Source organism: Nilaparvata lugens, chromosome 2, assembly GCF_014356525.2.
Source record: "Nilaparvata lugens isolate BPH chromosome 2, ASM1435652v1, whole genome shotgun sequence".
NCBI lineage: Eukaryota > Metazoa > Arthropoda > Insecta > Hemiptera > Delphacidae > Nilaparvata > Nilaparvata lugens.
This window is the reverse complement of record NC_052505.1, coordinates 81,664,876-81,688,327: the sequence shown is the minus strand read 5'-3', so window position 1 is coordinate 81,688,327 and position 23,452 is coordinate 81,664,876. Positions and strand designations below refer to the sequence as shown.

Below are 23,452 nucleotides of genomic sequence, written 5' to 3'. Positions count from 1 at the left end.
AACCGATATCATGCTTTCACACCGCCCTTCAACCACCTCACTAAAAAGGTATCTCTTGCAGCTGTATTAGCTGTATCAGTGTCACCTGTCATGTTAAAGTCCTTTTCCCCCTCATTGCAGACAGGAGTTTCATTCAAGAGGGTCCCATTGCTTCTTCAGCAGCTGTATTAGCTGTATCAGTGTCACCTGTCATGTTAAAGTCCTTTTCCCCCTCATTGCAGACAGGAGTTTCATTCAAGAGGGTCCCATTACCCAATGTGGAAGAGCCACGAGTCGAAATCACAGCTCCCATTGATGGATTGGTAACACCGTCAGAGAAGGATTGTTGCTCAACCCGAGAAATAATATGCCAGAATAGAAGTTTAGGTGCTGACATTAAGAATCTCCTTATGATGATAATTGATGATAATAGAAGTATTATATTCAATTAGTTTTGACATTTACTTTATAGGTAGAGGAACAAATAATAAAAATGATACATTATAGCTGATTTATTTACAAGTGAAAAGTGCAACAAAATTATCATATTATTTGATGTCAGTAATTATCTCTCCTTATATGGTGTACTACCTTCCACCTCTAGATAACTATTTTCCACCTTTCTGAGTCTAGAAAAACGTTTTTCGAGTTGAAGAAGAAGTATTTCGAGTTGGAAAAGTATGGTTTGTGTAAGATTTCCGACATCTCTTGTAAAATAAGCTGTTGCATCGTCAGTACTCAACCTATTAACCTCTAATTGGTGATTTAGGATTCAGGCTGATTGGTGAAAATTGAAATTAGCAAAAATTAATGAAATTGCTTGAGCTGTGAGATACTCAGTACTCTTATTTTATGATCTTGCCTCCTACTTTGCCTCCTCCGAATAAAATATTATCTCCAAACAAATAAATAATCTTTCTTTATATAAATGATATTAAAAATAGAAATCTGAGTACCCTTTTTAAAATTATTTAGTCACGGATAATTATCATTATTTTAGTATGATATTTTATAATGGCATTATATAGCCGAATAATGTCGTAACTAAAGCATTTTAAAAAGGGTACTCAGATTTCTATTTTTAATTTAAATTATATTCAAAAGTATCCCTAAAGAAAAACGACAATTCGATGGCGAATCAACATCTTTCTTCATAGTACATCAACATAACGCATCATCTAATTAGAATAATATAACTTTCTGTGTTGTAAAAGTGATGTGGTACATATCATGTAAGGTTGATCAAAAACTCAGATTCATCAAAATTGTTTTATTTCTCAAAATTTCACTCATTTTTGAAAAATTTTAACTCAGTACTCATTGAAGATAGAGGGTTCCGCATGATCTCATTTATCAAGAATTTCATGCTCTAAAGAAAGGCAAAAGCGAATTCTTCTGTCGGATATCAGGATTTGACAGAAATAGCTGAAAACTGTAAAATAAACCGAAAATATGTGGTTTTTGAGTGGCACTCTGTATCTAGCACAAGGAAATTTTGCATGAAAAAATTAGTTCTGGACTTCTCTTATGTATCCAAACAATATATTAAAAAATCAGAACTACAATATAAATTGCTAGCACGCCCCCTTTTTTCAAGTCTATATTGACTGGACTATTTATGATAAATATTATCTCACTTTGTACTGACTATTTTATGTGCTTTATGCCCTCTTCCTTACCTCAAGAGCCATGTTGATATTGGCTTATGTTTCAGAGACAACTTTGCCCACTGCTTATGTCAGACTGGTCCGTTTGGAAGTACTGGGCAGTAATGCAAGAAGACAATACCAGAACCAGAGCTCAGATCACAAATTTGTAAGTGAAACAATAGCTTTCAATAATAGATTCACTTATGAATCACTATGCAGTATATATATATATATATATATAAGGCAGTCTTCTCGGTTGAGAAAGGAGACACAGTCTCCGAAAATTTCCCCCATTTCTAATGTAAGTTTTTAAGTGTTTTCAATCTATTTATATCGTGTCTCCTGTTTTAATTTATATTACAAACTTTAAAGTGTCTTCTGTTATATATATTACTAAATTACATTACTAAATATATATTATTACTAAATAAATAGAACGTTTTTCAAATATATCCCCTTATCAGTTCAAAAAATTTTGTTCCAATTTCCACTACTCTGCCAATCATTTCTTTAAAATATAAAACTTCAATCAGCCGCCATTTTGGTTACAAGTATCATGTATCTTAAACACAATGGGTGTGTTTACATCTAAAATATTTAAGCTAAGTACAACCTCTAAGCCACCCCCTTCGAAGGGGTTAAAACTCATATTTATGTCATAATGTGAAGCATTGGACATTGGATCAATAATTTGAAAGTCACAGTATTATATCTACAAAAGTTTCCAACTTATTAAAGGGTTCCCATACAATGCCGCCTCACTCTTGAAAGTCTTGTATCATACATACTGTAGTCTTGTTATATTATTATATCTTGAAAGTCACAGTATTAAATCTACAAAAGTTTCCAACTTATTGAATGGTTCCCATACAATGCATCACTCTGTATGAGACCCTCACTGATTCGGCCTGTATTGCTGAAGCAATATTGCAGTTTATGGCTCCTGTTGGTAGGGCTTTTCCCCAAGTATAACATCAAAATAACAATTAATTATGCCCATTCATATAAATAATAACACATTCCATGTTAGAATTTCATAAGTGGTGATCATATAAAAAGTTATATACTGCATATTCATCATTCCAATTTCGTACTTGAACGAAATTCATGAACTTCTCATTAAAAATGCATTATTGAATTTTCTGCCCAAAACTAGTGGACTGTATAAATGAATGAAGATAGAGAAAATGATTGAAAGGCTAATTATTAGAATAGATGGACAGGAAAAATCAATATAATAAATACTGGTGCACCCTTGTGCATGAACTTGCCTTGGCCAATGGCTTGTCCATGCAAAAGGTTAGATGGCACCTTTGGCAGCTCAGGGGATTGTAGATAAAAGGAAAAAAGATTGTCAACACCAAAGTAGTTGAATAAGCAATTTTAATGCTCAAAAGATAATTATTGAAAAAGGTAAAAATATAAGTCAGGTGGAATTAATTACAATAGATGATCAAAAACATATATAGGCTATGAATGATATTGCAATTAAAACAATAACCAACAACAAATAATAGAAATTTTATAAGAATTTCCTAGAGAACAAAGGTAAAGTGCAAAATATTTTAAGAGTGCTATTAAATTGAAACATGAATCCACAATTTCTAAAATGTTGACAATTATTATATCTGATGTCAGACCAAGAAAACAATGAAGTTTAAAATATTGAAATAATGGAAAAATAAAAAATTATTACAGGAATTTGGAAAATTTAAAGGTTGAAGCTAAGAAAAATAAATTAATTTAATAGAAAAATTATTGAAAATAGTATACCGTATCAATAACCAGGATTAAACAAATGTTTGTCTGTGAACCTAAAACAATCTGGAGTGAATTAATAATAATTATGAAGTGTACAAATTTGAAGTTTCATTATTGAAACACAGATATTCCAAATGGTAATTAAAGAAATGTGATTTTGAAGGAAAGTAAAAAAGAGAAAAAGCTAGGTTAATAGCTAGCCTAAAAATGTAAAACAATGGGATAAAGATATGAAATTTCAAAACTGAAATTACACCTAAACTTCAAGTGCAGATCCAAAAATATAGAAAAATAACTAAGAATTGATTATTAAGAAGTAACTCAAGTTGAATACTTGAAGATAATAAAAACAATAAAATGAAAGTGAGGTTACAAAAATATTAAGCAACCTAACAACTTGACATAGGTCAATCAAGAGTTAAAGAATACATTTGTTCATGTTTAGTCATTTATCATGGACTAGACAAGATAATCAATGATATTGAGTTGACAAAGCCAGGAATAGAAAAAGTTGACAAAGCCGGGAATAGAAAAAATCATTCAATAGTCAAAAATACTTGTATGTAGACTGTACTTGACAAGTTATGATTAAGATCTCAAACTGGAGGACATAACATAACATAAATAGTAAAGGTTGAACAAGTGATTGAAAAAGGGAATGAATGAATCCTTATTAAAGACTTAAATACATGAATAAAAAGAATTAAAAACTTGACCTGAATGGTATTTCCCAGTATCTGGTACAGTGGATACAGCTCAATGCTTCTCAGAAGTGAAGTTGGCTACGGCAGACGTTCGGCGTGTGACTTGGACAGAAGACCTCGAAGAGTAGAATATTCCCATGAATATGGTAAGCAGAAGGACCCTTCCTTAACCGCGTTAGGACAGGATTGGAAGTAGACTCCACAAGATGATGAATTTGATGAGTAGAGATCCCCTTTATCCAACGTGAATAAAGCAGGAAATGGATTTAGTACAATCCCCGAGATGATGTAGTGATGAGTAGAGGTCCCCTTTATTCATTGTGAATAAAGCAGGAAATGGATTTAGTACAATCCCCGAGATGAAGAAGTTGATAAAAACTTTGAAGAAGTTGAGAATTTCCTTGTCGACATGAGAGTTGTCGACATGTCTTGAGCAAGAAAGAGTTTGAATTTTGCTGGAGAAAATTCACTCAATAGAGTCTAGGTATTTATATCAACATTTTATCTACTGTTTCTATTCTATGACATAATTTTTTGTACAGTTGCAGTATACTTACACAAAGTAAGTGTCACACGCTTGTTTTCTAACCACATCTGCTCAATAAGGTTACTCAGTTGGCACTCGGGCTACTTCATTTTTTTTTTTTGTTTTTTTTTGCTTGGTATGATGCCCACATAAGCTCTAGGCTTGTGCTTGGGTAATGGGAAGGATTATTATGATGAGAGATGGAAGGACCTACATTTTTAGGTGAGTTAGGAACCACCGGGAAGCGATTTTTTTCAAGCTCATAAATTGTTTCAGAAAAGCTGGCCCTTCAAGTGGTCACCGTTACAACGGGAGTGATAGGCGTTGTCTCATATCCAATACAATCTCAACGATTAGACCACCTGCTATCACTGGGACACCGCTTCCCAATCGAATGTATAAGATACGTTTATTCATGAATACTTACTCAGCTATATATTCATCATATTTCTATTGAAAATTTTTTGACACATTTTTATGTTTTCAAGTTACAATATCACAGTAGATTCTCATTATTAAGCCTAACCTTAGTGTTAACTTGGAGTTCAAACTCAGTGTTAAACAGAGATTTACTTGGCCTAAAGTTTTTCTCCCAGTTATTTTTTTTTAAACAACAAATAAACCACTATCTGTTGAATTTTAATAAATAATGGCAGAATTAAGCATCCCACACAAGACATGTTTCATGTACACAAAATAAAAAATGCTTTGCATGTACACAGCATACCATACAATAGTGTATTGTCATTAATACTACTAACCTAAAATAGCTTTGAACTCAAGTACCATGCAACATACATCACTCCTATAATGAAATGTTACTTTGTTTTTGTGTTTCAGAATGTAAAAACCAAGCGAACATTAAGAAACTGGAACAGGAGAAATTTCTGCATATTCTGCCGAACACTTGTGTCTAATTTTAGGAGACATCAGTTGCGGCACCATCCTTTGGAAAAAGAAGTAATTGACTTTTTATCTGAATGTGACCCTGACCTTAAAGAAAGGAAACGAAAACGTCAAGCAATATTTGATGAATTGAGAAATCGTGGTAATTATCTCTACAACTCAAATATTGAATCAAAATCTGAAATTCTTCCCATAAGAAGACCTGATACGACTAAAAAAGAAGTAGCCTACCACAAATATGTCCATTGTGTTCATTGCCTGGGAGCATTTTCAAGAAAGACTTTCTATCGGCATGAGTCAAAGTGTCCTAAGAAGATCTTAGCAGATGCAGAAGTAAATACTAACTCATTGCCTCTGTTTGACTCTTCAAAGGCTAGTAATAATGTGAAAGATTGTAGGAATCATGTTTTGAAGGCATTTAGTACTACAATTTTCCCATCCTCTGTGGAAGATGAAGAGTTGGTAAAGAAGATATTCTCTATGATGAAAAAAGACGAGATCTCTTTAGTGGCAATGAATGATACTCTCATCAAATCAATTGGATCCCAGTTTTTAAAAAATCATATGGACAAAAGAGATGAATATAATGCAAGTAGGAAAATGCGTGATGCATCAGCATTACTCTTGTATTGCCGAAAGGATCCTGCAATAAAGAATTTGATTGATTGCTTTAAACCAAAACACTTTTGCTTAGTAATGGAAGCTGCACAGAAACTCAGTGGGTTTGATGAATCAACTGGTGCTGTTAAAGTAATAGGCATGCCAGCTAGATTGGCATATGTTATTCAAGAGGGGGCTAAGTTAAAATCAGATACTGCCATTCTCTCAGATAAATTATCCAGAGCCACTAAAGAGGCCATAAAAACTGAAACCAGTGAGTTTCTTCAGCTTTTCAAAAACAAATGGAAATATTACATATGCAGAAAAAACAAGGAAGAAACAAACCTCACTAACCCCAATAAAAATGCCAGATGATTGCGACATAAAACATATGACAGATTCAGTAAAAGCAATGGAAGTAGATTATTATAATGAACTCTCTCAAGATGTTGATGCTAATAATTATGAAAAGTTATGCAAGTGTACTATAGCTCACATCATTCTACTTAACAGACGAAGGCCTGGGGAAGTAGCACGTTCAGAATTAAGTCACTTCTTAAATCGACCTCAGAATGAATGTCCAACACCTGATGTATTGGATTCTCTAACTGAAGATGAAAGAATGGCATTGCCTGAAGTCTCAGTTTTATGGTACCCGGGAAACTTTTGCGCAGTGTTCCAATATTATTAACCAAATCAATGGAAAACTCAATCAATCTTCATATTAGTTGTTCAACATTACAAATACCTCCTGAAAACCCACTTTTGTTTGCTAGGGTTTACACCTTGAACCCTTTTGATGGTTCTAAAATATTAAGAGAACTTAGGACTACATGTAAACTATTGAAACCCAATTTCTTGACAGCAACTGGCTTATTGCTACAAAATCCCAAGTATTTGGTAATCCAGAATTCACAGAAAAAATATGTCAGCATCTCGGTCATACATCAGAGATTCATAAGAAAAATTATAGATTTCCTATTCAGGCCATGCAGAGGGGGCAAGTTGGTCAGAAACTATTGAAGCTGGATGGTACCTGGGATGAAATAATGAAGAAAAATTGTAATACTGAAGCTGATAACAGGGACAAAACACCAGAACCGGAAATGGATGGTACCTGGGGTGAAATAATAGAGAAGAAAAATGGTATCACTGAACCTAAAGCTGATAACGGGGACAAAACACCAGAACCGGAACATTCTAATGATCCTTCTTATGAATATAATAAAAATTATTCTTCTGACAGTGACAGCTACAGTGAATCTTAAATTAAAGGAAAATTTCAAAGTCGGCAACTGAAAGCGAGAGTGCGTTGGTTGGATTGTGGGAAAGAAGTGGTAATAAAACAGTTTGCCAACTTTATTGAACAAAAGAAGACTCCAGGAAAGCTATTATGCGAACAAATTATTAGAAAAAATGGAGTTTTAAAAGATAGATCATGGCAGCAAGTCAATGCATTGATTCACAATATTTTTACCAAGAAAGTAAAATTGCATAGTAAATTTAGGAGCTTACTGCCTGGAAACTTCAGCTTTTAGAGTTTTTTCCTCCTTTCAAAGATTTGAAGTTTTATTAAAAATTTTTAAATGATTTATAAAATATTAATTAGAAGGGCACAGGGGTAAAACAGTCACAAAATATCTATTTTTAGGAGATTTTATGTTAAGTCTAATAGTTAATAACTGGTCAGTATTATTGCATTAATAAAATAACATAGATCAATTGAATAAGGTGAAATTTGTGAGAAGTAATTCAAACTACCGGATTTACTCAATTGTCCATTTCAAAGTTAAATTGGACACTGATTCTTGGTTCTTCCCCAGCCCATGTTATTTTACTAGATTTATTGTTTGGACTATGATAAGTCCACGTTTTTATGTTGTTGAGTTCAAACCGAGCTTTGTCAAGATATTCATAACAGATTTCCATTTTTTTGAACTGATTTTTTGAAATTTCTGTCTTTTCCCCTTTTATATACTTCTTCCTCTCGTAAATGTTTTTCAAAATTATAAATAACTACTAGATCACTCTTTTTCGCTTGAAAATAATTTACTTGAAGTAATGTCTGTCAATCAATTGGTATTCGAAAATTATCTCAAATCAATTAATCAATTATTATTATGAATAGTATCTCAAAGGGTGACTGGTTCATCAATATTTGTATTAACAACCTTGGTTTTGTGACACTCTATAAGATTATCCCAGGATTAGAATGAGTGATGAAAGAACAACTGAATTTTGCATTAAATGATCCTATACAGGATACATAAATTTTCACACAGAGTGTGTGTAATTGAGTGATTTGAAATAAATAAATGAGATGTAACAAGAATATTAGAAATCGTAAATTTCCTTTATTGCTATTACAACTTACAAACTTAAATAAATCTGCACAAGAATCTTATTCTGTTAGAATATAGGCTATACTGTAAATATATATGTTTCAAGAATGTGAACAAAAAGAAGGGTTGCTCATTTTTGTAAGTAGATCTTATATTTCTTTTTTGTTTGTATTCTAGATTCTTTCATCTTTGTAAGTAATTAGAGAATTGACCAAATACTTTCTACATTTATTACTTATAATAAATTACTTATTACACATGAAAGAGTGAATGAATAACCCCCATAATAATTTAAAATTAAAAAGGGTTTTTGAATTTCAATATAATTATTTTTTATTTCTAAAATTTATTCCTGTTTATTATTTCACCTATTTTATAATAATTCCTGTTATATTCAATAAAAACAATTTCGATAGAAAGAGAATAGCTATCTTATATTCACTTTCTAGAATACCACATGAAAATACAATGTGGTATGTTTTCTTTGTTTCCTCAAACAATTGAGGAAAATGGACGTTGTAGTGGGTTCTACCACGTACAATATTTTTAGATTACAAACTCTACCTCTTCTTTGGTTCTAACCTTCTTATTGTGAACAACTTTTTTCTTATACAACTCAATTCTTATAATACTGTAATTGAAAAACGATTATACGTATCAAAAAAAGTATTTCAGCTGTAGTTTCTTCCAAAGACTACATTAAAATAATGTGTCATATAGTGTAATGATCTCTTGCTTCGAGACAGAATAGTTTATTAAAATAGATGGAAACAGTGAATTAATCAAACCTGAAAAACTATGAATATATTGAAACAAATCCTCAAACAAGAAATAGCTTATTGGAAGAATAGCTTCAAATGGAGCTAACAATAAAAATCAATGAAAAAAAAATCCAATGTCACTTCAAAAATTATAAATAACTACTAGATCACTCTTTTTCGCTTGAAAATAATTTACTTGAAGTAATGTCTGTCAATCAATTGGTATTCGAAAATTATCTCAAATAAATTAATCAATTATTATTATGAATAGTATCTCAAAGGGTGACTGGTTCATCAATGTTTGTATTAACGACCTTGGTTTTGTGACACTCTATAAGATTATCCCAGGATTAGAATGAGTGATGAAAGAACAACTGAATTTTGCATTAAATGATCCTATACAGGATGCATAAATTTTTACACACAGAGTGTGTGTAATTGAGTGATTGGAAATAAATAAATGAAATGTAACAAGAATATTAGAAATCGTAAATTTCCTTTATTGCTATTACAACTTACAAACTAAAATAAATCTGCACAAGAATCTTATTCTATTAGAATATAGGCTATACTGTAAATATATATGTTTCAAGAATGTGAACAAAAAGAAAGGCTTGCTCATTTTTGTAAGTAGATCTCATATTTCTTTTTTGTTTGTATTCTAGTTTCTTTCATCTTTGTAAGTAATTAGAGAATTGAACAAATACTTTCTACATTTATTACTTATAATAAATTTACTTATTACACATGAATGAGTGAATGAATAACCCCCATAATAATTTGAAATTAAAAAGGGTTTTTGAATTTCAATATATTTTTTATTTCTACAATTTATTCCTGTTTATTATTTCACTTATTTTATAATAATTCCTGTTATATTCAATAAAAACAATTTCGATAGAAAGAGAATAGCTATCTCATATTCACTTTCTAGAATACCACATGAAAATACAATGTGAAACAATTGAGGAAAATGGACGTTGTAGTGGGTTCTACCACGTACAATATTTTTAGATTACAAACTCTACCTCTTCTTTGGTTCTAACCTTCTTATTGTGAACAACTTTTTTTGAAATTGCAACTTTGAATAATTCTTATAATACTGTAATTGAAAAACGATGATACGTATCAAAAAAAGTATTTCAGCTGTAGTTTCTTCCAAAGACTACATTAAAATAATGTGTCATACAGTGTAATGATCTCTTGCTTCGAGACAGAATAGTTTATTAAAATAGATGGAAACAGTGAATTAATCAAACTTGAAAAACTATGAATATATTGAAACAAATCCTCAAACAAGAAATAGCTTATTGGAAGAATAGCTTCAAATGGAGCTAACAATAAAAATCAATGAAAAAAAAATCCAATGTCACTTCAAAAATCATAAATTGAATTTATGAAGTGTATTAACAAATCAATTACATTTATCAGCTTGGAAAATTATGAATCATCAATAAATTTAATCTAAAGAAAATACTGTAATGATGCCTATTGGAAGAATCCTTACACACATCGCGAGGAACGGAGCACCAAAAATTTAAATTCTATCAGCTAGTTGCATATAAGAAAATTAAATTTAATCACCATAAGATGCCGTCTTTTAACGGAGCCAGTGCAGCCACTTCCCTGTTCAGCTCTGTATGATGACATCATCTTAAGTTAATTAAATTAAATTTTCTTTTGTGCAACTTGCCGTTTGTTTTGGAACTTTGAATAATTATGACAACCCTATTGTCTATACAGGTAGATCGGAATTTTCTCTTTTATTCGGAACCTTCAAGTTATGTATGGTAGCCATTGAGCTTTTTAATTTTTTTGTCCAAAAAAAATCGGGGTACCAAATTTGAGAAAAATTCTCAATAATATTTATTTTATCATTTCGAGTGATAGCTCATTTTACTCAGCTCTTCAAGGCGGGTTCAATGAATATAATCAGTTACCTGATTGAAACTTACCTAACCCTAACGCATGCCTTCGCCACGACCAACCTCACCAGACATGTGTATTTTAATGAAATGATTATAAACTCAACTTTTTGGAATGGGATTGCTCCAAAAATACTTTCACATGAAAATAGAGAATAAAAAATAAAGCCAAGCCAACAGTGCAATTCATTAAAATACACATAGCCTATCTGGTGAGGTTAGAGGTACTAGTGAGGTTTTGTCGGGCAACCGAAATATGCATTGAAACCGCCTTGAAGAGCTGAGTAAAATGAGCTATCACTCAATATGAGAGGACAAATATTAAGAATTCTTGAATTCGGGGAACCCCCCTCCCCACAGTGCCCTTCTGGACAAATTTTTTCGCAAAAGTCTTTTTGTGCAAGTCTAATCCTGCTGACTATTTTCATGGGCGCTTGCCGCACCCCCACCACCAAACATGAGCCTAGGGTGCTATGATCTGTTATCCTTCCCGATGTGAGAGAGAAAGAAGAATAAAGTGCAAGGAATAGAGGAGTAACAATAGCTGGGGGAGGAAGCAGCCAAGGCCGCTTTATCAGTCTGAAAGCGCTAATTCTATTTTTTTTATTACTCTAACCTTCGCACTCTATACTCCCCAAAAGAAAAGAAAAAGAAGACGAAGACGCAGAAGTAAAATAAAAGAAGAAGCAGACGAAGAAGGAGAAGCAGAAAAAGAAAAATAGTGGGAGAAGAATAAAAGAAGAGTAGAAGAAAAATGAAAGGCAGAAGAAGACAAAGAAAAAGAAGAAGCAGTTCAAGAAGTAGAAGAAGAGGAGGAGGAAGAAGAAAAAAGGAGTAGAATAAAAAGAAGATGAGGAAAAGAAGAACAAGATGACAAAGAAGAAGAAGAGTTGGAAAAAAGTAGGTGTTATCAGAGACAAGAATAATATAGTCTTATAAGTCCTTACTTATCCTTCATCTATGGTGTTATCCAAGGATGGTATATACCTGGTATGATATTTTATGATGGTATGATCTATGCACTATTCTTGGGTGTTATCGACGGCTTCCACTTTAATAGAGAGATAAAATAAAAGCATATCGTTTGAACTTGTTGGTTCAAGTTCAACTACAAAATAGCGTTGCTACGCGGGCAAAGTTATCCAATCCAGTTCCTTGGCGGGCGACAGCTGAACGAAGCGCAACTTTTGAAAATTTCTGCCCAGCATCACAACACTCCCATAATAATTATGTGTTTTCGGCTTAGGAAGGTGAAGTCATGGGACAATTCTACAAAAAATCGTGCACGTTTTTTTCGTATATTTGAGATTCTTCTAAATTTTCAAATCAATGTGTCCAAATTTAACAAAGTTATAAGCATTTTTCAAATGCGATGCTAGTTTAGAATAAAAATAGAGTAATATCCGTATTCCCTACCTGACATTCAGCTGAACTTTGAGTTCTCATTTCATTCTATGAAAAAATGATCATTATTTCATGCATTTCTTAGCTTGGAATCATATTTTTCACATGTTTCTTCACAGATATATCCAATCAGGTATGATACAGTAATTAACATTTCTAATATCGGGGCACCGAGCTTCGGTCGTTATTCTTATTAAATAAATTTTAAATATATCAATAAATTTTATTGATAAACAGAACACAATTCTCTAAAATGATCATGTTTATATTTCACAGCTGGCTATACGTCATCTTATGAATTTCGGGGATGCAATATTTTGATTTTTCACATACTCACTTTTTTACTATCCACAGCTGTTTCAGCAAAGGATGAATTATTATCCTTTTAGGGCCGTTTGCACAGTGTAAGTTTAAGCTAAAGCTTAAACCAAATCTGGATTTTTTTGTTTAAACTAAAATTCCGTTTGCACAGTAACTCTGTATTGAGTTTAAACTCTGGGAAAGTTTAAACCAAATAATTTAGATTAACTTTATTACATCTGTAAAGATTTGATGGGGAAACAGCTTATAGTAAATTATTTTTTTACGGTTGTTTTTAATGCTTCTGTAAACGATAATATTATTATAATTTAGGTTATAGTGAATCATTACTTGAATGTAAAAATAATTGTAATGGAGGAATTGATAGGAGTTTTTAATGCGATTGATAAAGATGACTGCAAAGAAATTTTGAAACTGAGAAAAAATTGGGCAAAAAACAAATAATTTGAATTTCTGGGATAGATAATTTTTTTTAACAGTTCTGCTTGAGTTCAGCAACTGGCAATTTAGTATTTTGATTGAATAAACCACTTGATAGAAATAAAGACAGTTTTTAACAGTGGTCTTCAATTGGAAAACATTTTTTTAATAACACATAAATGAGATATATTGCTTTTGAGAGATTTCTAATAAACAAGGAAGACCATAGTAGATTCAAGCGAAACAAAATAACTTTTTTATCTTACATTCTAAAATATATTTTCTGGTGCCAACTAAACATAAGTTTTTAAAGAATTTCTTGATCGCTTTTCACTTTTATAACTGTACAGCTTACAGCTCTGTGGATTTTGAACAAGAACAAGAAAATACTAAAATAGTAGCTACATAACCTCAAATTACTGATGGTTTGTAAACAAATAACAAATTTACTGTAAAAATCAGCCTTCCAGATATTATAAACAATTACACTCTATTACCAACTTAATGCTAAACTAGTTTAACTTAAACTGGATTAGTAAATGCACTGAGAAAACTGATTCAAGTTTAAACTTTCGGATTAACTGAAACTCGATAAACTTAATTGAGTTTAGAAATCTATACTGTGCAAACGGCCCTTAATGTCATTCAACAAGTTTTTTCAAGGATGAGACCTAGTGCAATCGAATCTTTTATATCATAAACCCACTATGTTCCAAATTTCGTGAAAATCGTTAGAGCCATTTTCGAGATCTGTTAAACATGAATAACCAGATATAATAATAGCCAGATATAAAAATAACCAGATATATAAATACGTACAGAAATTGCTCGCTTAATATAATAGGATTACATAACATACCGTACCGTACTTGAGTATTATTCTTACCATTGAAGTTCAGTTCATTGAATGGACCAACACGAGTTGTAAAGATTTATACAAAAGACCCACCTTGTGTTAAGGAATGAACCTACACTTTCATGGATGAATACTTTGTATACAAATCAATTAATTTATATAATTTGATAATATTCTAGAGATTGGAGTTAGACTTACTAATATTCTATAAGGAATAATTGTCATACTTGGAAGATGTTGGAGTACATTGCTCATTATAATGTAAATGTAGTAACAGTTTGTAGCATTTAACATTTTAATGATTCCAGTAGGCATTTATTATTGTACTTTCTTATGTATGTCACTGCAATAAACTAAATTGATTGATGCACGAAATGATTCTAAAATCAATATAACAATAGGTAGTGTTCGGTAAAAATGGTAATGTGATTAATATTCAAAGACCTGGCATGTTGCCCAAAAGTCTTCATTCAGTTTTAACAATCAACCCTTGATATTATTCCAGCAAATATGTTTGAATTTCATGGCCTTCTTTGTAGGTCCTTCCGCTAAGGGAGCGGTCGCCAAATTGCCTCTAGGTCACCTGGTCACTCTCGACTCAGCCTCTTGATTCACATTTGTGCCTGGAGTTTCACCCATCTCTGGTCTGTTGGGTTTTTTCATTTTGCCTCCCCCTCCTCGAAACTCTGCAGGGTCGATAGCCTCACCTGTCTCAATGAGTTTTGCCTGAATGGCCGCCCTTCCTTGAACAGTGGTGAGGTTTGGTCTCTCCACCCGCAAACTCGTGACCTATGTGTGTTCCACTCCTGGCCCTTTTGTAGGTCCTTCCGCTGAGGGAGGGGTCACCAAACTGCCCCTAGAGCGCCTGGTGCCCAGCCACCCTCGAATCAGCTTTTGACCCAAATTTGTGCCTGTTGTTTCATCCATCTCTGGTCTCTTTGGTTTTTTCTATTTGCCCATCTGAAACTTTGCAGGGTCAAAACCCTCACCTCTCCCAAGAAGTTTTGACTGAATGGCCACCCTTTCCTGAGCAGTGGTGAGGTTTGGTCTCTCCATCTGAAGACTCGTGACCTAAGTGAGTACCACTCCTAGCCTTTTTGTAGGTCCTTCTGCTGAGGTAGGGGTCGCCAAATTGCCTGTAGGGCACCTGGTCACTCTTGACTCAGCCTCTTTATCCACATTTGTGCCTGGAGTTTCACCCATCTCTGGTCTCTTGAGTTTTTCTTTTTGCCCCTCCAATACTTTGCAGGTTATACAATCAAGAGGTATTGTGGATACAGAACTAAAATTCATATTTTTCTTGAAATTTTACTCATTTTTGAAAAATTTTAACTCAATACTCGTTGAAGATTGAAGCTCCATGTGATTCTAATTTATCAATTGTTTTATTATCTAAAAAAAAAATAACAGCAAATATTTCTGCCCGATGACTGGATTTGGCAGAAATTGCTGAAAATTGGAATATGAACCGAAAGCACAAGGTTTTTCAGCCACTCTGTATCTAGCAAAGGAAATTTTGCATACAAAAATTGATTGTAGTCTTCTCTCATGTATCCAAACAATATATTGAAAAATCAGAATCACATTATATATTGCAAACACCAATGTATGTAGTGACTGGACTATAATGCTTTAAAGGTCAAAGGCTTGGTTAGGGAGGGCTGTTTTTCTTTTAAATGGCATTTTTTATATTATTTAAAATACAGTATTCTGTTATCATCGTATAATGCTGCTACATTTTGATGAAAAACATACTTCTTCACTTTTAAAATTGTTATTTAAGAATATTACATTTTTCCTAATGAACCCCTCTTCTGACTTGCCCCAAACAACCCCCCCCCACCCATATATTTTTACATAGTGATGTAGGCTAGCCCTGCATGGATACTATCATGCAAGCACGGTTGTCACGGTTGGCAACGAACTGTTTATGAGAAAATAACTAGTTCAGTTTTAAGTTGGAGTTTTATGAGATACGTTCAAAGATGATGTTTTATTTTATTTTTATCTTGTTCGATGTAAACTTTTAATGAATAAAGTGTTAATTACAAAAGCACATTAACAACAATATTAATCATGTGTTTTAACCGGCGGGGAAAAAGGTGAAATATACGGGAATTGTACGGGAATTTTTTGAGCCTGATTCAGTGGACACCCTGTTACAGGTTCCAATAAATGTGTAAATTATACAAATATTATATGTTTTGAAAAAAACATAATAATTATGTTGATATCACAAAACAAGATACTAGTTGTATAAATAAAAAAAGCAATTGAAAAAATTATTCTAATATTATAACGATATCATTTTTGATATGTAAATATGAAGATGATGATGATATTGAATGTCTGCAAACAAATGTAGCAGTTGAAAGTAGATTGATATCTGCAGTGCACAACATCACTTATTTTGTAAATTCATTTGTAAAATAGGTAAAGTGGTTTTTACCAGAACCTCATGAATTTTTGAAAGTTTCAAATGATAAGAACAGCATTCAATAAAGACATTTATCATAAAATTTCTCAACGGTCTTGTTTGAGTGAATATATTCTAGCAGGCAGTATTCAACTACTCAACCTAGAACTTTGTTAGAGTGTGCCTCCTGTATTTCGATATTATTTGTCACTTTTTATCCTATCATAAAATGTTTGTAGAAAATAAATATAGCATTTGTGCTAACGTTATGTTTAGTTTGATCTTATTCAACTACAACATACTTGGCCTAATTAAGGATTCAATAAATATTGAGGATTTTATTGGCTATTCGACTATTTGCAAAAGTATTTGAATACATAGAGACTGATGAGGGTGTATTGATATTTTTCAAACATAATTTGTGTGATTTGCCACTTGTTAGTTCATGAATCAGATTCAGCTACAGTACAAATGCAGTGTTTGTTTTCTAGAAAACAATGTGTCTTTGAAATTCTCCTGCACTGGAATATCATATTTCAAATTGATTTATTGGACTTTTTCAGGTGTCTCCATCAGTTGGTAGTTGTAGTGATTCCTCTGGAGAAGAAGAAAGGGAAGAATACTGTGAATCACAAGATGGAAACAATGAAATAGTAGAAACACAACTTAATCAAACTCGAGGCGTCATAGATCAGGGAAATAGAAATGAAACACTCGAAATGACAATTACAAAGCCTCATCAATGTTCAGTCTGTACAAAAAGATTCTCTCTGAGTTGCCATTTGAAAGTACACATGCGTACTCACACCAAAGAGAAGCCTTACAAGTGTACAGTATGTGATAAATGTTTCTCTGTTTTATGTAGTTTGAATGTCCACATGCGTACTCACACCAAAGAGAAGCCTTACAAGTGTACAGTCTGTAAGAAATGTTTCTCTGTTTCAAATAAATTGAATGGCCACATGCGTACTCACACCAAAGAAAAGCCTTACCAATGTTCAGTATGTACAAAGAGCTTCTCACAGTCTAGTCATTTGAAAGTCCACATGCGTACTCACACCAAAGAGAAACCGTACCAATGTTCAGTATGTACAAAACACTTTTCACAGTCCAGTCATTTGAAAGTCCACATGCTTATTCACACCAATGAGAAGACTTACCAGTGTTCATTGTGTACAAAAAGTTTCTTTATATCTGATCCAATGTTCAGTATGTACAAAGAGCTTCTCACAGTCTAGTCATTTGAAAGTCCACATGCGTACTCACACCAAAGAAAAGCCTTATCAGTGTTCCGTCTGTACAAAAAGTTTCTCTCTATCCCATGAATTGAATATCCACATTCGTACTCACACCAAAGAGAAGCCTCACAAGTGTTCAGTATGTACAAAGAGCTTTTCTCATTCTAGTTATTTGAAAAGCCACATGTGTACTCACACCAAAGAGAAGCCTTACAAGTGTACAGTCTGTACAAAACACTTCTCTCGTAGTAATTATTTGAAAGTCCACATGCGTGCTCACACCAAAGAAAAGCCTTAGCGTTGTACTGTTACACAAAGAGCTTCTCTCATTTAATGTATCATTTAAATGTCCACTTGCTTACTCACAGCAAAGAGAAGCCTTACAAGTGTACAGTCTGTACAAAGAGCTTCACTGTGTCTTGTAATTTGAATCTCCATTTGTCATACACTAGAAAACTTGAAATCTTGTAGAGAACTTGTACTCTCATTAGTCTGATTCTTTCCCTACCTAATAAGACTGTTTAGAGGTCGAATTGTTGATATAAGAGAGTATCTCATTCAAATCATAAAAAAACAAAAATCTCTCTTTAATCCTTTAGCCAACAATACAACGGCTGCCCCACCCCCTTGTATCTTGAAAAACGTTTCTTTCCATGTGCAGCTTCATGAAGGTGGTAGGTGAGGGGTAATGTGCAGGATGCTTCCATACAGAGCAATTGCTTTGTGGTAAGGCCATGTTGGTCTGGCAGGCAGACTGCCTTTGTCAGCACACCTATGCATATTTTTCCAGGGTCTCACAGTATACAGGTCTCCCACGAAAGGTGTAACAGCTGAAGACCATAGATTCTTCATGACATTTGCAACAAAAAATGACCTGAAACATTTCTTTGACCTTAGTTTTTTAGGTATATTCATTTATATGTATATTAAATATATTTCTTGGTTGTATTTACAAAAAAAAAATATTGAACAATGTTAATGTAGAATGATAATGAATAATATTATTGGTTTATTTTAGTCAAATCGTTTTTTGTACTCAAATCTACTGCTTTGACCATCTCAATCTTTTAACCTAAGTCTGTCAATCATCTCATTGCCTAATTGTATAGACAGTATGTCTGTGTCTATGGCAAGTGGAAGTCATATGTCATATTTTAATCATATGCAATGATGAATTTCACAAAATTTCAAATACTGAAGCCATTTTAAAAATTATTATAATATTTACATTGTTGTAGTAGTCTAACTGATGCTTGAAACTTCATTTGATCCTTTACAACTTTAAGATGAGAATTATTTTAAAACATTAAATTAATCAATAAGGGACATTTAAAATTCATGTACTCATTCAACTTTTAGTAGTTTAGAAGATTATAATTATTTATAAATTTAAAGAAAACTGAAATTCCCAGCTGGATCCTTACAGAGAAAATATGGCCTCACTTTTCAATGTAAAGATACAACCAAAAATCTATTACTCAAACCAAATTAAAAATTAATAATCTATCTATCCCCAATAATATCTCAAAATTATGATTTAACAAAAGTCTAATTCCGCACGTTTTAATTGATTGAAAGTCTGTCGTCACTAAACCCATTTTGTCACATCCGGAGTTCCTGGGACGTTCGTTTAATTTGGAAAAAGTTGTTACCTCATAGCTGTTTCTTCAAATAGAATCTAGGCTCGGTGATCGAGCTCTACACGTCCAGATGGACAGGAGACAGCATACCCCAAGCTAGGACGGCCATCGATTCAGAGGCGTCTCAGCGGCTTAAAGACACACGTTCATGAACCCATGAAATGATGGATTCGTACGTTGATCCCCGTACTTACACCGCTGTTAGAATAAAAATAAACTAGGATAAAACCAATTAACTTAACTTCAGTTACATAATAAAAACAACCTACTTTAGGTTATATAGCTCACATCAATTACTTTAAAACATAAGTAGGCATTACCTACTTCAATCTCTTGATTTAAAAGAATAGAATTTATTTGTAATAAGGGTTACGCCCTATACACAAAGCGATGAGTACATAGTATTCCATAATAGGCCTACATAATTCACAAGTTGATTGAATTACTACATAATAAGGTATTTCGAGTATTGTTGTTAGTTTAGTCAGTTCTCTTACATAAATCACCTTTATGGTGTAATTTAAAAGAATAAATTACATGATAGATGTTTCCTAAATAATCATGAAAGCTTTTCCTAAGCATCAAAAGACAAATAAAATCTATAACCAAAAAATACTGATAGAATAATATACTGTAAACATCAGTCAACACAGTCTGTGTACATCTGTGTAAACAACAGTAATTGAAATTTAGGTTAATAGCTTCCTCTTCAAAAATAGTTTAAATCAAACAAATATCTTAATTCCTACTAATAGGTATTCTAAATTTCTACAAAACATATATCGTTAATTTTCTTACATTACAATAAATACTTTGATGGAAGCTTTCTTTGAAGATATTTTCCTTAATAATATTATAAATCTATGACGTACCTTTAGTAGCGGTTATAGGAGAAAAATCTCCATTGTGAGGTTACAATTTGATACTCTCTCTCTCTCTCTTCTTAATTAAAGCAACTACAGAGGCAAAAAGACTAAAAATGCTGCTGGAACAAAAGGTTCCAGAGCCAAATACTAAAAAAAGCCTAAAGCTGGCATGGCAGCCATGATTAACACCAAGTTCTGATCAGACTACATTTTAGTACTGCTTATGTCGGAGGACAGACGCTGAGTGAAGCCACTTCGCTTTTCTCGTCTTGAGGTGGACAGCTGTGAGATCGTCCATACTAAATAGACCTAACCAACACCAACTGTGATTGGCAGTTACTATACTCTAGAAAAATTTCCACCAATAGAAAGGGACGTTACAACTACAATTTAAGATACATTCTCCCACCAAGTGACAGCTATTTTTCCTAGGCAGCTATAAATTCCTTGCCTTATAAGGTTGTGAACCAGACTTATATTCTAGGAAAATCGTTGATCTTCCCACAACTTCTACACACACACCAATAGAGACGACACTACACAACGCAAAAAGCAAGGTTCATGAACTAGACTGTTGCTCCAGGAAAATTGATGTTATTCCTAGGATCCTAGCTTCTACGCACACACTTACAGAGTCAACACAACACAACAGGCTAACTTCTCAGGCTAATTTGCATAATTCTCATCGCTCACAATTGTAACAATAAATATTGCAACAACTCACACCAAAGAAAAGCCTTATCAGTGTTCCGTCTGTACAAAAAGTCGTTTCTCTCTATCCCATGAATTGAATATCCACATTCGTACTCACACCAAAGAGAAGCCTCACAAGTGTTCAGTATGTACAAAGAGCTTTTCTCATTCTAGTTATTTGAAAAGCCACATGCGTACTCACACCAAAGAGAAGCCTTACAAGTGTACAGTCTGTACAAAACACTTCTCTCGTAGTAATTATTTGAAAGTCCACATGCGTGCTCACACCAAAGAAAAGCCTTAGTGTTGTACTGTTACACAAAGAGCTTCTCTCATTTAATGTATCATTAAAATGTCCACTTGCTTACTCACAGCAAAGAGAAGCCTTACAAGTGTACAGTCTGTACAAAGAGCTTCACTGTGTCTTGTAATTTGAATCTCCATTTGTCATACACTAGAAAACTTGAAATCTTGTAGAGAACTTGTACTCTCATTAGTCTGATTCCTTCCCTACCCAATAAGACTGTTTAGAGGTCTAATTTTTTATATAAGAGAGTATTTCATTCAAATCATAAAAAAAAATCTCTTTAATCCTTTAGCCAACAATACAACGGCTGCCCCACCCCCATGGATCTTGAAAAACGTTTCTTTCCATGTGCAGCTTGAGAAGTGATTTGAAGTGATTTGACTTGAGAAGCCATGAGAAGTGATTTGAAGGTGGTAGGTGAGGGGTAATGTGCAGGATGCTTCCATACAGAGCAATTGCTTTGTGGTGAAGGCCATGTTGGTCTGGCAGGCAGACTGCCTTTGTCAGCACACCTATGCATATTTTTCCAGGGTCTCACAGTATACAGGTCTCCCACGAAAGGTGTAACAGCTGAAGACCATAGATTCTTCATGACATTTGCAACAAAAAATGACCTGAAACATTTCTTTGACCTTAGTTTTTTAGATATATTCATTTATATGTATATTAAATATATTTCTTGGTTGTATTTACAAAAAAATATTGAACAATGTTTATGTAGAATGATAATGAATAATATTATTGGTTTATTTTAGTCAAATCGTTTTTTGTACTCAAATCTACTGCTTTGACCATCTCAATCTTTTAACCTAAGTCTGTCAATCATCTCATTGCCTAATTGTATAGACAGTATGTCTGTGTCTATGGCAAGTGGAAGTTATGTCATATTTTAATCATATGCAATGATGAATTTCACAAAATTTCAAATACTGAAGCCATTTTAAAAATTATTATAATATTTACATTGTTGTAGTAGTCTAACTGATGCTTGAAGCTGCATTGTGTAGATGATTTCAATAGTTGTTATTGTGTTTCTGTTTATCAAAATAATTTTTAGTATCATTGTATTTCATGAACAGTAAAAGCTAGTCTTCTGTCCAAGTGCCTTTAATCTCATTTAATTCTGTTATGAAGTTATACATTTTTATGTGATATCATTCTAATTGCTGAACTAGGTAATTAACATTAATACTGAACTACAGATTGGCCCATAAGTCAGTTGACACGCTGTTCTGTTCTTAACTTTATAGGTATTCATTGTTTATTGAATAACAATGAACAAACTATCACAAACAACCATCAAACATAATCTCAAACTCTTTGGTAAACAAAGCTTTTGTAACAACAGCTGACCTTAAAAATTGCTAGCTCCAACTGGCTCATGGGCCAGCCTGTATAAACTCAATTTTTCTGTACTACTTTATGATAAAGACTTGAATATGGTCTCAATATCTCTGTTACAAGCGCTGGCAAACCACGGCACACCTCTGATGCTGGTCGTCATTTGTGGGCATTGGGCTATAACAAGTGGTCACATCTACCTAAGTTACTTTGCCACTTTGAATTGATCCATCAATGGCCACTTGGCACGACTGAAAAGTGGGCAAAATCAAATATTGTTTTGTAGCATCCACATGTTGGCCACAAAAATACACAATATATTCCGAGGGAACAATCTGTATTGGCTGTGATTTTTTTTTGTCATTTGCAGCTAAAGATTTTGAATTAGTGTTAACACCAACCAGTTGCAGTAAAGAGTGTCATTTCCTATGGGTATGATTCCTTTGATGACATATCACCATATCGATACTTGGCCAAACCTGACTACAGTATTGCTTGCAGTAAGTGGAATTTAATTTGAATACTGTGTCGGCGCAGTTGGTACATAAAGTAGAGCGTGCACTAGGTTGGTGGAGCGGGGCGGAGAATTTCCGACCTGAAATTAAATACATGTGATCAAGTGCACCTCCGTGCACTAGGTCGGGAGCGCGGAGCGATGCAGATATCGAAAAGTCTCTGGACTTTTCGGGGTCGGAACCGAGTTGCGCCGCGCTCCTAGTGCACGAGGGTCAGGTCAGAAATTTTCCGCGCTTGGTTAACTTCCTGAGGGCTCGGCTGTTTCTGACCCTGCTTTTTAG

The 23,452-nt window shown here is 33.3% G+C and overlaps 1 protein-coding gene across 15 annotated transcripts in view; it reads left to right on the top strand.

Annotated features, from left to right (window-relative positions):
- The window catches only part of LOC111064036 (zinc finger protein 664), a 36,345-nt gene extending 18,098 nt beyond the window's left edge, over positions 1-18,247 (top strand). For 7 of the 15 annotated variants that reach the window (XM_039421901.1, XM_039421902.1, XM_039421910.1 and 4 more), the window contains 2 exons: positions 1,694-1,794; positions 5,460-8,294. In XM_039421901.1, the coding sequence (XP_039277835.1) occupies positions 1,694-1,794; positions 5,460-6,500 (1,142 nt within the window). In that variant the 3' untranslated portion in view covers positions 6,501-8,294. The other 8 variants (XM_039421900.1, XM_039421909.1, XM_039421903.1 and 5 more) reach the window with 7 other exon arrangements.
- Positions 18,248-23,452: the final 5,205 nt, after the last annotated feature.